This window comes from Hemibagrus wyckioides, linkage group LG08 (genome assembly GCF_019097595.1).
Source record: "Hemibagrus wyckioides isolate EC202008001 linkage group LG08, SWU_Hwy_1.0, whole genome shotgun sequence".
Classification (NCBI taxonomy): Eukaryota; Metazoa; Chordata; class Actinopteri; order Siluriformes; family Bagridae; genus Hemibagrus; species Hemibagrus wyckioides.
Window position 1 is genome coordinate 25,827,103 of NC_080717.1, and position 16,844 is coordinate 25,843,946.

Consider the following 16,844-nt stretch of genomic DNA (forward strand, 5'->3'; position numbering starts at 1 on the left):
AAGGAGTTTTATGTTTGACATCGTTTGGCTCCTTCGCTATGCAGCATGTGTTTAAAAGGGAAGCACCAGCTGTGAGCTGATGTCTGATCTTTTTGGTCCGCCATGCAGGCTCTCAGTAAAGCTATGCTCGAGTTTCGGGCACAGATGACATCCCAGGCTGAGCAACAGATCATCGCAAACGCGGCCCAGAAAGAGGAGGCGCTCAACGTGCAGCAGATCGTGGACAAGCAAACCAAAGAGCTGAAGGTCAGAACTCTGACAGGAAGTGTACACACAGAGGAGCCGATGTGCTCAGATGTGAATTTATTAACGTTACAGGTTACTGAACAGTGTTATAATAGGTTTTTATGATCGATATTTATTCTAGAACTATATATAAGTGGTTCTTGAAGCACGTTTCTGTGGTCCGATGTTAATTTTCGTAGGAATCAAAAACCACCATTATTAATTATTATATTCATTCTTATAAAATTATAGCTTAATAACATGCCTTCATATACACTGATCAGGCATAACATTATGACCACCTGCCAAATATTGTGTTGGTCCCCTTTTTGCTGCCACAACAGCCCTGACCAGTCGAGGCATGGACTCTACTAGATCCCTAAAGGTGTGCTGTGGTATCTGGAACCAAGATGTTAGCAAAAGGATACTTACAGGACTTAAAGGATACTTTTGATAGATACTGACCACTGCAGACCGGGAACACCGCACAAGAGCTGCAGTTTTGGAGATGCTCTGATCCAGTGGTCTAGCCATCACAATTTGGCCCTTCATCAAACTCGCTCAAATCCTTACGCTTGTCCATTTTTCCTGCTTCACATCAACTTTGAGGACAAAATGTTGACTTGCTGCCTAATATATCCCACCCACTAACAGGTGCCATGATGAGGAGATCAGTGTTATTCACTTCACCTCTCACTGCTCACAATGTTACACCTGATCGGTGTATATAATATCAACCTGGTGAGTTATTTCCAGAACAGAAAGCTCTGTGGCTTTTAAAAAAAAAGAGACAAAATATTATTCTACACAATAGCATATTGTCTCAGAATTTCACTTTTTATGCTTAAAGACTTGGACTCGTTTTACTCTCCAGGGACAGAAACATAAATACACTAGAAAAGTTCGACTGAAATCCATTAACCAACCAGCAAACTGCTGGAATCGTGGAATATTTTGAAACTATGATACTACTACTTAACTAGTACTGCCATTTTTAACTAATATTGTCTCTCTTGCTTACCCTTTAAGAGGCTCGCGGTTAATCATGAGACACAGCTATTAACAGTAGCGTATTAATGGATAAAACAAAGCCGGGGTGCCAATACTTTTGTGCCTGTCTGCACCACACAGGATCTACAAAACCATTACACTTTATAGTGTATATATCACTAAAACATGTGGCTTATGTAGTTATTTAATTAAAAATATCTAAATTATTTTTATTTGAATTATTCTAAGCCATATTCTGTGTACACTATTTTTCGTAAAAAATAATTTTTTGCTTACAATAATTTTATTTGAATTTTTTTATTAGATTTTCTTTGATGTATAAACTAAATGTAGTTCTATTATACACAATGTGCATCGCAAAATATAGATCCACTAACAATTTCACAGCAATACACTAGCATTGCATTTACAACACTGATGATGCATTTGTTTATATAATAATACCTACAAAATATATTTTTTCTATTTCAAAACAGCATTTTAACACTACATTGCTCTCTTCCAATCAGTTTATATTTTTTTCAGTAATAAAATAATTATACAAAGACTCCATGTGATATCCACAGTATCTCTAAGTGTAGTGTGACGTCATAGTTTATTACAATATTGATATTATAAATCATCATATTGCTCCAGTCTTAATTCGGACTAATAGCCCTAGACAATATTTTTTTTAATTAAAATCTTTTTTTTCCAGGCCTCTGCCACTACCACCCTATTATTATACCAGATATTATTATTAATACCTGATAATATAATAATAATAATAATAATTATTATTATTAATAATAATATATATCTTAACATGGGGGGTTCCTCCGGGTGCTCCGGTTTCCTCCCACAGTCCAAAGACATGCTTCTAGGCTGAGTTGGAGTCTCTAAATTGCCCGTGATTGCGTGAGTGAATGAGAGTGTGTGTGTGCCCTGTGATAGGTTGGCACTCCGTCCAGGGTGTATCCTGCCTTGATGCCCGATGACGCCTGAGATAGGCACAGGCTCCCTGTGACCTGATGATAGATCAGATAGGCGGTACAGACAATGAAATGAAATGAAATCTTAACATGGTTGGGTTCCTGAATTTGTGTGTGTGTGTGTCAGGCCCGTGTAAAGGAGCTGAACGAGGAGCTGCAGAACTGGAAGGAGAACGTGAAAGCAGGGAAAACTCGAGAGAGCTCTCTGAAGGAGGAGGTGGAGAGCCTGAGCCGTGAGCTACAGAAGAACCAGAAGATCCAGAGCAGACTGCAGAGCGAGAAAGGCAACCTGGAAGAGCAGCTGGATGAGCTGAAGCAGAAAGTCAAGAGACTCAGCAGCAGCCTGCAGGTACACATGCGCTGCCTGCCATGTCACTGTCACACTGACCGTGCGTAAAGATCCAGGGTTCATACTGAGATACAGTGAAACATCAAAGGAGCGCCACTAGGGGGCACTGTTCTCATTACATAACACAAATACTGTGTGATCGTTTCACCTGTCAGTGCCGTGATTAGATATCATGATTCTTCAAGAAATTTCAGTTTGCTTACTTCATTTCAGTAATATAATAGTGCTAAAAAAAAGGTTTAATGATATTTAATGTCAACAAAAATAAATGCATTATTATTTTTTAGATTTAAGAATATCATATTAATGGATAGAAGAAAAAAAACTTTTTAACACCATATCAGCTAATTGGTGTGTAATAAAGTAAATTATTTAAAATAATACAATTTATAAAAAGATATCATGATATCCAAGAAAAACGTACAATGGTGTAATTTATCATTTCATTATCATACATTATATATTCAAGAGGTAATTCAGAGGCCTAGAAAGTCCTGTGTACTCGTAATAATTAGATATTAATCCAAATTATTTGTAAAATAACCAAAGCACAAAGAAACGATTGGAGAATTACTCTAGATATTTTAGCTCCATAACGGTAAAGAAATTCTGTGTCTGTGTAATGTTGTGTCACATCCTAAAAGGTTAAAGATAGTGTGTGTGTGTGTGTGTGTGTGTGTGGTGTAGGGTCAGACTGAAAGTGAAGTTAAAGGCCCCTCAGTAGAGGTTCTACAGAAGAAGATCCGCAGGCTGGAGTCGGAATTGGACCGGAAGAATGTGTCTGATCCGCTCGAGAAAAAGTCTGCGGTGAAGGATGACAAGGTGAGAACGGAGATGTTTGTGAGAATTATAAGCACAGTTAAAATTTTTATGAACATGAGTGTCGTAGAAGGTGTCTGAAAAGTGCCTTTTTTCCACTAAATGTGTTAGAAAACATTATGTAGTGCTGCTCTTGTTGTTTTTTTCATTTATGATAAATAAACACATCAATAAATGCCTGTGTTTTCCTATAAAATGTTCCAGAAGTTTGAGATGACACCTCAGGGGGTTTTTTTCTGTCTCTGCAGTCTAATAAAGAAGAACTGGTGAGGTGGGAAGAGGGTAAGAAGTGGCAGGCGAGGATGGAGAAAGTCCGTAATGTTTTAAAAGAGAAGGAGAGAGAGACGGAATCCCTTTCCAAACAACTGACCACCCTGAAGGAGCTCTATGCAAGGTCACAACACACCATGCTGTAACTAATAATGCCAATCATGCTAGATTTGATTCTGCCTCTAAACTGATATATATTTGCCTGAACCCTTTGCAGACTGGAGCAGGAGAAACTGAACCTGCAGAGGAAGCTGAAGAGTCGAGGCGTGACGGTGGATCAGGTGGTGGGAACACGGGCGACCATCGAGGCCGACAAAGAGATCGAGGAGCTGAAGAAGAGGAACCGTGACCTGGAGCAGCAGATAGACATCATCAAGTATGATCCTGAATTTATTAAACACCAGCTCGGCTTCATCGTCGATTAACATACTGACTGTAGAACGATGTGGATTTTTTTTTTCTGGTTCAGGCAGCAGCAGGCTTTACCTCGGGACGCCGCTATGGAGGACATGAACATCAGGAACCGCTACCTGGAGGAGAGACTTCACTCTCTGGAAAGCCAGCTGGCTAAAGAACCTCTTTCCAGGCCATCGGTAAGAATCCCTTCCTTGTTTCTTTGAAACAACGGCTGGCACGTAAGTATTGGCACCCGTGAGACCAGTCCCAAGGCTTCCTCTACCACGTTTTAGACTTTCTTTATAAATTAACGACATCTGGAAAAGTGGTTCTTTTGCATTTTGCAGCCAAAGACCCCGTCAACCTGGAGTTCTTTTATAAACATAATCTAGATATTCAGATATTACACTTATTATATCCACTGCTTGAACTGTTTTTCTCCATCCCCATTTTCATCTTCCCTCCATTTGCTTCCAAGGGTAAAACCTGGGCTTCCTCTTCCCAGTTCAGTTCCTCTCCTAAAGCCCACCACTCTACAACATTTGAGGTCACAAATGACAGCGAAAAGGAAAGAACACAGCCTTCCTCAATAAGCAAAGATCAAAACCCCCATCAGCATAGAGATCATGAGGAGATGATGGTTGGACCTCAAACCGAAATAAATAGAGTATATGGAGAAATGGGAAATGCACTGATCTGTGATGAAGATTTAGATTTAGGAATCAAGCCTGAAGAGGAAACCATATGCCAAGATTCAGCAGAACTGGGGCAAGGAAAGGACAAGCATCATGAAAGGGAGGTAGAAGGCGGAAAAACGACGTGTGTAAATTCTCAGACAGACCTAGAAATCACTTCTAAAGAACATAAGGACCCAAACGAAGAAGAACACGAGTTAAAATGTGAGGAAGAAGATCAGGATGGAGAGCAAAGAAACGAGGCAACAGAGAGAGAATCAGGACTGCCAGAAAGATCTCCAGAGACTTATAATAGCCAGACAGAAGCTTCACACATTCATACAACTGAACAGCAAAAATGTAGCCCTTTAGAGGATGGAGGAACATCTAAAGAAGTAGTGATGCATGCTCTTGGAGAGGAATCTCTCCCTACAACGGATGAGAATGAACAGGACAAACGAGACGAGGTACTTCACATATCCCATCGAGAAAGATCGCCCAGTCGGCACCCGTACCTCCGTAGGCTTCCCGCTTGTGTTCGTTTTCCAGTGCTTGGCCCCCTTTGCTGCTCTGTAGCAAACGTATATTTTTGCCAAAAAACTCGCTCTCGTAGTGTTGCCTGAATTTCAGTTTTGTGGTGTTTTACAAATGTCTTTCTCTGCACAGACGTCCGGCAGGGGCTCAGCTGGGACTCCGACACAGAGAGAGCACGAACTACAAAAAGAGAACCTCAAGCTCTCCAGCGAGAACCTGGAACTGCGCTTTCAGCTAGAGCAGGCTAACAAAGACCTGCCACGTCTAAAGGTACGGCTAAGACGCAAAAATTTTGAGATGTACCTTATGCTAAATTGTGAAGGAATTTCTTTTAGCTATCACCCAGCATTATCAATTTATCAAATAGCAATTTGTTCTAATGTTAATTCTATACTATAAAAGGAAATTTCTAAAAATGGTGAGAAGGTGACCCAGCCTGTCATGACGTTAAAACAGGAAGTGTAGCAGAATTCCACTGTACATTAACGCTACATGGACGATACAGAAGTCTTCTCAGGCCCACCAATCACGGCTTGCAGTTATATTGTACCTTTTTGTCGCATTTGCTTTTTGAAAAAAGTTCCACCCCCCCTTTTTAGGCTCAGGTGTCTGACCTCAAAGAAATGTGTGATGCTCTGAAAAAGGAGAAAGCCGAGCTGGAAAAGAAGCCAGGGAATATCCGTGCGGTAGGTCATTAACTTTCTCCATTTCTGATGGTTAGATCAATAATGTAATTGATTGATTGATTGATTGATTATTTGATTCATTAAAGCGGTCTTTCCTCTCCTATTTTTCTTCCTCTAACAGTCAGCCCAGTCTGGACGAAGTGGAAAAACCGTGCCGGAGCTGGAGAAGACCATCGCGCTGATGAAGAAGGTGGTGGAGCGACTGCAACGAGAGAACGAGACTCTGAAAAAGAGCTCTGCGACGGCCATCCAAGAGCAGCTCACGGCTCTGCAGCAGGAACATGAGAAACTCAAGGTTTAACACACATTCACACCTAGAACAGAGAGCAGAGCCCCTGCACTCATGCCTGATTTCATTCACAATGCACAACACTGGTCTTGTTTTGCTCAGGAGGAATACGACAGGACGAAGGAGAGGAATCAGATGACATCCAAACTCGAGTCACAGGCTAAAGGAATGGAGAAGATCGTGATGGAGAATGAGCGGCTGCGCAGGGAGATCAGAAAGGTTTCTGACCGCTTCGCTTGCGTGGTGATCTGGGAAAATGCTTCACACGGCAACGTTACTGTGTTTAGATCTGAAACACACAGACCTATAAGAGATATGCACGTATACTTTTCTCCCATTTTTTCACCACACATTTTTGTCGGTCCATGGGGTGGAGTCAGGTCTAATTTAGTCCCTCCTACCAGGGCGGAGTCTAACTAAACGTCTAGATGGCTTGATAAGTGCATATAATGTAGTGTGCGTTATGCTTATGGGAGAATTCGGATCTGATCCAGCTGATCCATGCTCTTGAGTTTCCACAGAAAGGATAGCGAAAAACGCACGATTATATAAAGATGAATAAAAATATTCTGCTGAAATGTACTGTGTTTAGGATTTGTTGTTAGAAGAAAAATTTGATTCTGGCTATTTGTCAGAATTCAGCCACGCTCACATCTGATGGAGTTTTCCCATATCACCTCACATTTCATATACAGAGAAGTATTAGAGTGTAATAAAAGATTATTCAACTTATATAAAATAAGAGTTTATTTCCATTTAAAATGTCCTGATGCAGGAAGCAGAGGCTGCAGAGAAGCTGCGAGTAGAGAAGAGCAGTCTGGAGGTCAGAAATGAAAAGCTGAAGCTGGAGATCGAAGAAACCAACCAGAAGCTCCTGCTGGCTCAATCCAAGGGTCCAGCCTTAGACGGGGCAGATAGCAAGACCTGGAAATCTAAAGTTGTGACCAGGTACCCAGCTAGCTATACGTTTTTGTTGTTGTTGTTTTTAATCCAAAAGTAATTTGATGATAACGAAGGAACACGTATTCAAGATTTCCGGCTGCTATTTGCAGGTTGTTTGAAAATAAGATGAAAGCGCTCGAGAACGAACTGTCGAAGAAGAACGCAAGTCTCTCAGAGCTCAAAGTTCAGCTCGAAGAGTCCCGTGAGAAAGAGCAGGCGACGCGGCAAACCGTCACACGGCTGAAGGAAGAGGTGTGTTCAGTTAATGCACCCTACTCTGAGCTGCTGGTAGGTTTATTATTGCGCACACACACTGATCTTTTTTCTTTTTTTGGGTAGATGGAGATCCTGAAAAATATTCCCAGTGACGGCCTCGCCAAGGAGTTCAAGTCCGTCAGGTATCTATATTTACTCTTATTCAATCGGATGATGTTTTTTAACGAGTGTTGAGGTTTAAACTCACAACCCGCTAACCGTCGAGGTTCGTTATTCAGGCTAGAAAACCACCAACTGGAGAAGGAGAAGCTTCGTCTTCTTGAGTGCATCCGGAAATACGAAGAGCAGTTTGGGACACATATGGACGGAGCAGGTAATGCTGACCAGTCTGCATCATGCTAAAAAAAACAACAACTTTAGAATGACATGGCTACAGGTGGTGGACCGTTTCAATTAATTAATTTATTTTTTTACATAAATCACCACCGGTTATCTTTGGACCTCAAAGTGCTTGAATTGAAATTTAGATATTTTTGTATATTTATATATTTTTATTTTAGTACTTTTACTAATATAAGTACTTTAGTAATTAGTACTTTTATTTTAGTATTTTAGTAAATATTTCATTTTTGTACTTCATCTTTAATTTTAAAATCAACAAATAAATATCAAATAATAATAATATATAAGTAAAATAATTAATTATCAATTATTATCAAATAAAAATACAATATATAATTTTCCTCTAACTCTCTGTCTAGGATATAAAGAACTTCAGGCCCAAATAAAGTTACTGAGTGCTGAGAAGAGCCAGCTGCAGGTATTTCCACATTAAATATCTCTGTCCATCTTTTTTTACACATAACCATGTTCAATTATCAGCATTTACCTGAACGGCATATTATACACCACACCACACCGTCACCTCGGACGCTTCCTCTAACGATTCGCTCGTATCTTAAGGACGAAGTCCGAAGGATGACCAAAGAACTGGCCAACTTCGACCCGACATTCTTCGAGGAGCTGGAAGATCTCAAGTTCAATTATAATGTAGAGGTGAAGAAGAACATCATCCTGGAGGAGCAACTGAAAAAACTGGCCAAGCGCTTCGGCATGGAAGTGGACATCCCGACAGACGGGTCACTGAGCTGAGAGGGCGGGGGAGGTGTAAACGATTCCAGCAGCTCTGCTGAAACGAACTATGAGGGTGTTTTTATAGTTCAGGTATTTTTGTGTGCGTGTGTAAAAAGTATATTTATGAAGAATGTAAATCGAGTGTTTTATCATGAAGAAAACGTGATATTTTTTGTGTCACTGCCCAAAATTTGTTCCATTGTGTCAAAATTTTTCTAAAACTTCAGTTCTTTTAGACATGTTTATTAGGACAGCTTTCGTGTATCTCATGGACGTTACATACTTCATTTTTGGCTAAATAAATTAAATATACATCAATTAATCTCCCTCTTAAAACCGAGAGCGACTCTAAGGTTCGTTATCGGCATCACGTAGTAAATCTTTTACTATTAAGTGTCACATTAGAGCCGAGGTTCAGTAAAGAATTCTACTACGAAGATTCGTCCTCATTGTAAAGCAGGTCATACAGTTGAGCAAGAGGAATGTTGTGTAGCTGATCAGGCATCCAGCTGGACATCTCTGAAGGAGCCGAAACGGCGTCTGGTGAGGCCGGAGAGAGCGGAGAACAGGTTCTTCCTCGAGTCAGGTGAAGCGTCCGGATCGAACGGGAGCCGGGACACGCGGACCACCACGGGCCTGGAGTTTAAGAGGGCGTCGCCATCGGGCCACTTCAGACCCAGGTGGTGCCGATGAATCTGCAACGAGAGGTAATTACTATCTCAGGAGGAAGTGATAAGGGAAATATTACATCATGCAGGTATATAGAGAGTTAATATTCTCATTATAGACCATTCATTACATTGCAATACATTCATGTCAGGAATAAAACACTCTGTGACGTGCAGGTAGAGGAAAATAATCGACTACAGGGTGCTGTGTCAAAGTCCAACAGCAGCGCATCCTGAAGTGTCTGATTCCTCTAACACCACAGCAATGTACCTCATTTATTAAAGAACACCATGATTTTTTTTATCCGTTTATCATTACATGTAATGTTGTGGAATGTCAGGAAAAAAGAAATCACATCGTTTTTCTCACAGCTTGACGGAAAGCAACGACACTGGAGATTCCTTCCGTAAATGTTCAATCCTTAAAGTCTGTACGGAAAACTTCTCCATACCGGTGATTAAACACGGTTTATACGACACCAGCGGTGTGCACGTCCTCGTGAAATGAACGAGTCGTCGCTATAGAAACGAGAGAGCGCAAGGCGGTGGTCTTTACCTTGACGAGCGTGCCGTCGTTACAGTGCCACACAATTCCCTCCACACTGCCCTCATCACTGTCCCGAAACCACGATAGCAGCTGATGGAACTCCACAGCAGGAGCGTTCCTCACGTGAAGGATTCCATGCGGCACCAGAACGTGGAGCGGATTCTTCTTACTGCCCAAACCTGCCGTTAAAACCAGTGCCTCAACCACCTCAGTATTCTTTATCTTCAGACACGCTTTCAGTTTTAAAAGCAGAAGATGCCTCCGCTCCTTACAAAAATCCCAAACTTTGTTTCTTTAGGTTTATCTTGAACGATTTGTTTCTCCTTGTTTGTCTTTCCTACCATTGTTTTTTTATTCTTTTCTTTTTATTTATAAGCTCTTAAGCAGCAATTTATTTTTCTTTTAAATATACAATTGGAATTCATTTGTATTATTTTTTAAATTCAGTGTCTACACTACAAATTATTTAACATTTAAAAAAACAATCAAACACTTTAGTACAATTCTAATATATTAAAATCAAAACGTAAACATTATCAGATATTCCCTAGCTATTGCATTTAAATAAATAAATAAAGGATGAGGTTACAGAGGATGTAACAGTGTGACGCTGACCGTACGGGTTTCCGTTCACGTTGGTCCCAATGAGCTCCAGCGTTTGCTCCATCAGCTCGGTCAGAGGAACGCTGGCGATTTCCAGCACGGCTTCATCCCCGTCGCTCGGCCTCAGAACGAGAGCCTCTCGGGCGTCGTAGTCGACCACAGACGCGTGCCAGCAGTACTGCTTGTTAACCTTGTCCACTGGAACCCAGCCTTCAAAATAAACAAATAAAAACAAACCTTTCGGTTCAAAATATCGTATAATCAGTCCTAAGTGATCCGTCTGTATGCCCATGTCGCTCAAGGTTAGCTCCACCCACAAAATCTTCACTTTCACATTTCACTAGAAATTTGTTCTTAAGTTCCTTGCAGACATGCCATCATTATCTAATCGTGTATTTCCTGTAACTTGCTGTTCATCATGCTCACGTCATTTTTCTCACTTGGTAAAGATTCATTTTCAGTCACTGAATTTTCCAGGAATGTATGAAAAGAGGAAGTTTTCTGGTGTTGAACTGTGGGCTTGTTTACCCGGGATGTGTCCGTGCTCATCAGGTACGGGGTGACCGCTCTCGTACTGAACTCGACGTGCAGGAATCCAGGATTCGGGAACAGTCCGGAAATCTTCTTCTACATCCCACGTGAAACCTGGGGTTAGGGAACAGAAACAAAACAGACGTCCTTTACAGCCGAACTCTAACCTGCTGGCTGCTGGAGGTTTTAATATCGATAATACCTTTACAGGTCTTCTGAGAGTACTGATATTTCTTGAACCTCTTGTCCGCCTGCTTGGTGGGTTTGCGGTCCAGGCGAGCCCAGAGATATGCTTCTCCTTCAAAATAAACACAAGCTTATTTTAAAATACATTTATTGAGCTGAAAAACAAAACCTTAGCATCGTACTTCATATGTGATGCCGAATTTGTGTGTACTGTGAAGCTGAAGACTTGTTACCATGGCAATAATAAATGGCCTCTTATTCAATATTACAACAACAAAAAAAGATAGCACATTGGGCGTGGTTTCTGAGTGGGAGGGGCATACACGCTGTCCCCTGTCCCATATCACAGTGACACTACAGTCTAGGAGCTGATGTATGAGGGAGAATGCAGATGTGACTGTGACACAGGAAATGACATCACGCTATCTGTATCCAGCATGCAGATGTGCGGCACCTCTGTACAGAGTGACGTAGCAGCAAGTGCCGTCCAGCTTCTCTGTGGCGAGCGCGTGGTGGACGTCCGACTCCACAGCCACGGGGTTCACCGTTTCCGTGGCAACCACCTGAAAATGCTGAACACGGTAGAGACGTTACATAAAAGCTTCACGAGCGCGAAGTGCAGATCTGAAATCCCTGAAATCTAAACTGATGTGTAACTCATCCACACTCGTCCTTACACTAGATTCATTCAAAAGACAAAAGAGGGAGGAAGGAAGGAAGGAAGGAAGGAGGAGAAGGAAGGAGGAAAGAAAAGGGCAGGGAGACAGGAAAGAAGGAAGGAAGGAAGACAGACAGGAAAGAAGGAAGGAAGACAAACAGGAAGGAAGGTAAACGGACAGGAAGACAGATAGATAGATAGATAGATAGATAGATAGATAGATAGATAGATAGATAGACGAATAGATAGATAGATAGATAGATAGATAGATAGATAGATAGATAGATAGATAGATAGATGGATAGATAGACAGACGGATAGATGGATAGATAGACAGACAGGCAGACGGAAGGAATGAATGACAGGATGAGGAGAGATAATAGATGGAGGGATTAATAGATGGATTGATTGATGACAGGGAAATTGAAAAAAAAAAGTTACAAAATGGAGTCAATTTATTCATCTATTATTAATCATCATAATCTTAATAAAAGACAAGATTACACAAATAAGTTTAATAAATCAATACACTGCGCATCAATGTCGTTTATTTTTCATTTAATTGTTTAATGTAAAAGTAAAGCAGTGAAGCAGTGAAAGATGTTCCTAAAACAAATTAATAACGCCACACAAACAGACGGGTCACAGCGTGGGGCCGCGTCCCAAACCGCACGCACCACACTACACGATGTCCCCTACACCGCCCTGACTGCGTGCTACTTTAACCTCCTATCGAGTGAACTAAAGCGCTGTTTGGGACGAGGCGCGTGCTCCTGCCTCCTTACCTGACCGTCCCGCTTTCTGGACGCTTCTTCTTTCACCTCAGTGAGAAAAACACACGGGATTTTCTGCTGCACGGACCCGAGGCGCCTCATGACTCTTACTCAGGCTTCTCTGCGCCACTTAGTTCCCACCGTCCACACACCAGTTCGCCATTTCAGCTGTTAAAATAACATTACCTCGTCTGCAGAGAGAGAAGTTTATCTGCGCTGAGCTGCGTGAGAAAACCGGACTCTCTGCTGCCGCTGCTGGACCGGAGTCCTTACTGCGAGAACACCCACTTCAGCCTCATGATGAGTTTTCTATCGGCTTTTTATATTTTTATTTATTAATTAATCAACTTATTTATTTATTGTGAGAGGGGGACTATTCTTTACTAAGGAAAACAGATGTCTAGTAAGGAAAAGATGATTCTGTGAGGTAAAGTGATTCAAAAGGGAGTCGGTAAGATAAGTGATTCGGTAAGTGGGGGGAAATGTTTTTAGAGCAAAACCCTTGTGATTGCTGTGAACGGTTTCAGCAGTATGAACAGACCTACAGAGAAGTTTAAACACAATCATGAAATTTTCCTTTAATTTCCACAATTTAAACATCTCAGCATCTTCTCATCTGTTCATGGCAGAGCAACAACTAAAAAGCAGTCAGTAACACGCTTCACTTTTCTTTAAGACATCAAGCTGCGGAGGACAAAGCATCATTTTTGGGCTCACAAACACTGAACATGTAAACGTGTAAAACGTGACAGGGACGGTCAGACGAGTAACATCAGATCTAGACCCGTGAGTGCAAACGGTCACCAACGTGACTTTTCCAGACGCTCTGAAGCTGCAGGATTATATTAGGAAGGTTCATTTGTTTTGTATGTACACAGGATTTTGTCGTTGAAGCTCTGAGCGTACGGCGGACGTCTACTTGAGCTCGGTGTCAGGCTTCATGCTGAACGGCTCGAGGCGCTCACTCTCGGGCAGCAGGTTGTTGAGGCGCTCCATCAGAGGCACGGTCTGGTCGATGCCCATCTGAATTCTCCGCAGGATCATGGACATCTCATTCACCTTCTGGATCTGCTCGGCGTATTTGGCGTAGCGCTTCTGCCTGTCCTGCATGATGCTGAAGAGTGCCTCCACCGACAGGTCCATCTGAAACACACACACACACATACACACACAGATAATACGCACTTAGTGTCCTTTAACATTAAAATCAGTGCTGTTAAATTCTCAAAACTGATTGGTCAGAAAGTGCATTATTTTTATTTAACAGCTTGACCTAACTGACACGTTTATGTTAATGTGAAACAGAGAGAAAGACAGACAGAGAGAGAACTTTAATTAAACTGGAGCGATCTTTCATCACATCCTGGTTCCAGACGAACCTCTTTGATCCTCTTGACCAGAGCGTTCTGGTCGAAGGCCACGGCCTCGGCGCACTGATGCAGGTGATCCTGGTAGCGCAAACACAGCTGCAGCACCTGCACAGAGTCCAGCTTCTCCAGAGACACGGTGCCGGGGGACGTCTGACCGCTCAGGACACCTAAACACCAAAGAAAGAGAAAAAGAGACATAGAGGAGTCAAGAAAGGGAAAGTGGGAGACATGGGGGAACAGAGAGAGAGAGAGAGAGAGAGAGAGGAGTAGGGGGAGGGGAGAGGGTGGTGTAGGGGGGTAAGGGGGGGTAAACAGAGGGAGAGATGGGGGAACAGCAAGAGAGCATGGAGGGGGTGTAGGGGGGTAACACAGAGAGAGAGAGAGAGAGAGAGAGAGGAAGGGAAGTGGGAAGGAGCAGGAAGGGGTGGTGTAGGAGGGTAGGAGGGAGAGAGAACAGTGGTAAGGGAACAGGGATAGAGAAAGAGAGAGAGAGAGAAAGGAGTGGAGAGAGAGAAGGGGGAGAAGGAAAGAGGGAGACACTCTTACCCTTCAGCAGAGGCTGAAACGTGGGAATCTCCTGGAGCTTGATGACGTCAGGGTCGTTGTGGATGTTGCGTAAGGACTGCGTTCCCTGAGTGACCACCACGATGTCGTCCATTTTCGCTCTGTGCTTCGCTGGTGAGGGTACGACTGCCAGGAAAACAAGAATAAAGAAACAGTCAATAATTCCTGGACTTGTGTGTGTGTGTAACCACCATGTCCCCTCAGCAGCAGGCAGTGCAGAATGATACAGTTGTATTCGTTGTATCTTTACACTGTAACCTGGAATCAGACTTTTGCAAAGTCATATAAACATCGCTTCCTTTTCAGACCAGGAGAGCAGAGCCTCCCAGCCTCCTGTACAGCACTGCTACCATGGTCTGAAGTGTGTTTCCTTTTACTGACCGAGTAAACCCGTACCTGAAGCACTGTAGTCTGAATGTTTATGCTCGGCATCGCCGCTCTGTTCAGCTCCCATCGTGTCCAGTGATTTCCTGTATTAAAAAAAAAAACAATTCTGTCGTCTGATTCGTAAACACTGACCACGGACGACGAAACACAACTGAGGAACAAACTCAATCCATCTATTTCTTCCACATTCTGTCCTCTTTCTGGTATAAACTCCTGACGAATCCCACAGCCTTCTACTGTCTACACTTTTACAATTTTTCAGGACCTCAACTCTTCTGAGACATGTTTGTCTTCTTGCAGCTTTATATCCATACTCTTCGTGCATTTTATTCCTTTCTGCTTTAAATTTCGATGACCCTGAGGCTGCATTTCGACTGAAAACTTCATCTTTATCCTTTCTCCCTGAGTAATGAACATCACCTCTGTTAGGATCCCCTCTGTTATTCCAGGTGTATTTCTTCTATGTAATTGAACACATTAAAGCCATAACCATACGCCATTTCAAGTGAAATAAGCTTGACAGAACTAATAAAACAGGAACTTACCGAATATATCTCTCCTCTTTAATGAACGTGGAGCTCCTTTTCAGTCTGATTACACACAGACGCTAACTAGCATTAGCCCGGTATTTTTCATCGTTACTGTTTCGTTTATTACAGACTAAATAGCCTCACTGGAGGCATTTTGCATCTATTAACACGTCTGCTGTTTTACAATCCGTGCAAAATGTTGATTCAAGCCTACAACCTGTCAAGTTTGGGAAATGTTTTGGAAAGAGGCCACTAGCATCTTCCCTAGTCGGATGACAAGCGGCGCGGAATGATGACGTATGTATACAGCGACGAAAAAAAAAAAGTTCTGGTTGTGGTAACGAGCTTCCTATCAAGACCCAGATTAGATGACACTGCTCACTATGTTTATGTTGTTGTTTTGTTTAATAGGTACCACAGTTTTAATATGTAGCATTTTAAACATGGCTTTTGATTGATTTCACTCATCTTCAGTAAGCCCTTTGGTCAGGGTCACTGTGGGTCTGGACACCAACCAGAAACACTCCCTCACTCACACTCAGGGATTCGGATATAAATCATAATCTCCGGTGTCACCCAGTAGGTGACGGGTTTCATTCTGACTCCCGAGGTTTCTTTCTCATGTCCTCCTCTCAGGGAGTTTTGTTCTTGAAACCTTCACCTCTGGCTTGCTCATTAGGGATACATCTTCATGAATCTAGATAGATATCTGGAAAGCTCAAATGAAATTCGTTTGAATCGAGAGAGACAGAGGAAGGGTTGGGTTGGGTTGGGGGGGGGCAGGTAGGGGTGGTGTAGGAGAGAGAGAGAGAGAGAGAGAATTGAAGAGGAGAAAAGAGGAAGGAAAAAGAGAAGGAAAGCCATACAGACATGTGGAATATATGAACATGAAATTCTACAGAGACGATAAGCCAGGCTCAGTATGGAGCCCAGAACACTGCAGCTTTACTGTGGTACGATAATAATAAATTAAAATCCCGGTACAGTAGCATGTGCTGGCAGTTTGATGAATGCAAACATCCGATGACTCCAAACCACACAACAGGCCTTATCCTGTTTATCGAAGATGAAGCACTTTGGTTGAAATGTTGAGTGGTTGATATCACAGTGTTACTGAATACTGAATCCATACGTTTGCTCTCCACATGGTTTCCGGGTAAAGAGAGGAACGATTTTTGGGAGGATTTTCAACCCTCTAGGTCAGGGGTGTCCAATCTTATCCAGAAAGAGCCGGTGTGGCTGCAGGTTTTCATTCCAACCAAGCAGAAGCTACACCTGATTCCAACTGTTTAATCAACTGATCTTGGCTTTCAGTAGACTCAGGTGTGGCTTCTGATCAGTTGGAATGAAAACCTGCACCCACACCGGCCCTTTGCGGATAAGATTGGGCACCCCTGCTCTCGGTGAATACAAGGAGTACAGAAATGCTGTTCAGAGGAGGTGAAAAGGGTCGGAGGTGTAATGGAGAATATTTCATATGTTTATTTATGGAGTCTTCAGTGTAAGTGCTT

The 16,844-nt window shown here is 42.3% G+C and overlaps 3 protein-coding genes across 4 annotated transcripts in view; 1 reads left to right on the forward strand and 2 right to left on the reverse strand.

Annotated features, from left to right (window-relative positions):
* Nucleotides 1-8,603, forward strand: part of cep290 (centrosomal protein 290) — a 31,343-nt gene extending 22,740 nt beyond the window's left edge. For both annotated transcript variants that reach the window (XM_058397787.1, XM_058397788.1), the window contains 16 exons: nucleotides 109-246; nucleotides 2,335-2,556; nucleotides 3,244-3,378; nucleotides 3,624-3,769; nucleotides 3,863-4,021; nucleotides 4,115-4,238; nucleotides 5,382-5,519; nucleotides 5,849-5,935; nucleotides 6,057-6,230; nucleotides 6,327-6,443; nucleotides 7,000-7,172; nucleotides 7,277-7,418; nucleotides 7,506-7,564; nucleotides 7,661-7,755; nucleotides 8,144-8,202; nucleotides 8,346-8,603. In XM_058397787.1, coding sequence (XP_058253770.1) covers nucleotides 109-246; nucleotides 2,335-2,556; nucleotides 3,244-3,378; nucleotides 3,624-3,769; nucleotides 3,863-4,021; nucleotides 4,115-4,238; nucleotides 5,382-5,519; nucleotides 5,849-5,935; nucleotides 6,057-6,230; nucleotides 6,327-6,443; nucleotides 7,000-7,172; nucleotides 7,277-7,418; nucleotides 7,506-7,564; nucleotides 7,661-7,755; nucleotides 8,144-8,202; nucleotides 8,346-8,534 — 2,157 coding nt within the window. In that variant the 3' untranslated portion in view covers nucleotides 8,535-8,603. The remainder of the gene's footprint in view (nucleotides 1-108; nucleotides 247-2,334; nucleotides 2,557-3,243; nucleotides 3,379-3,623; nucleotides 3,770-3,862; nucleotides 4,022-4,114; nucleotides 4,239-5,381; nucleotides 5,520-5,848; nucleotides 5,936-6,056; nucleotides 6,231-6,326; nucleotides 6,444-6,999; nucleotides 7,173-7,276; nucleotides 7,419-7,505; nucleotides 7,565-7,660; nucleotides 7,756-8,143; nucleotides 8,203-8,345) is intronic.
* A 140-nt stretch (nucleotides 8,604-8,743) lies between these two features.
* Nucleotides 8,744-12,885, reverse strand: rlig1 (RNA 5'-phosphate and 3'-OH ligase 1). Its single transcript, XM_058397790.1, has 7 exons — nucleotides 12,495-12,885; nucleotides 11,506-11,623; nucleotides 11,068-11,163; nucleotides 10,863-10,979; nucleotides 10,347-10,544; nucleotides 9,741-9,910; nucleotides 8,744-9,211 (listed from the first exon to the last, which is right to left on the reverse strand). Exons 1-7 carry the CDS (start codon nucleotides 12,582-12,584, stop codon nucleotides 9,014-9,016), a joined length of 987 nt encoding a protein of 328 aa, XP_058253773.1. The 5' UTR covers nucleotides 12,585-12,885; the 3' UTR covers nucleotides 8,744-9,013.
* A 149-nt stretch (nucleotides 12,886-13,034) lies between these two features.
* borcs5 (BLOC-1 related complex subunit 5) lies at nucleotides 13,035-15,628 on the reverse strand. Its single transcript, XM_058397791.1, has 5 exons — nucleotides 15,349-15,628; nucleotides 14,813-14,886; nucleotides 14,399-14,542; nucleotides 13,862-14,019; nucleotides 13,035-13,625 (listed from the first exon to the last, which is right to left on the reverse strand). The coding sequence occupies exons 2-5, from the start codon at nucleotides 14,868-14,870 to the stop codon at nucleotides 13,398-13,400; spliced, it is 588 nt and encodes a 195-aa protein (XP_058253774.1). The 5' UTR covers nucleotides 14,871-14,886; nucleotides 15,349-15,628; the 3' UTR covers nucleotides 13,035-13,397.
* Nucleotides 15,629-16,844: the final 1,216 nt, after the last annotated feature.

Bases quoted from the DNA above. Each gene is read 5' to 3' on its own strand.
- borcs5 (XM_058397791.1), bottom strand. From the start codon at position 14,870: ATGGGAGCTGAACAGAGCGGCGATGCCGAGCATAAACATTCAGACTAC. The intron at 14,543-14,812 runs GTACGGGTTTAC...TTTTCCTGGCAG, and splicing joins TTCAGACTACAGTGCTTCAG to TCGTACCCTCACCAGCGAAG. The intron at 14,020-14,398 runs GTAAGAGTGTCT...TTTGGTGTTTAG, and splicing joins GTTTCAGCCTCTGCTGAAGG to GTGTCCTGAGCGGTCAGACG.
- rlig1 (XM_058397790.1), bottom strand. From the start codon at position 12,584: ATGAGGCGCCTCGGGTCCGTGCAGCAGAAAATCCCGTGTGTTTTTCTC. The intron at 11,164-11,505 runs GTGCCGCACATC...TTTATTTTGAAG, and splicing joins CTACGTCACTCTGTACAGAG to GAGAAGCATATCTCTGGGCT. The intron at 10,980-11,067 runs GTATTATCGATA...CCCTAACCCCAG, and splicing joins CTCTCAGAAGACCTGTAAAG to GTTTCACGTGGGATGTAGAA.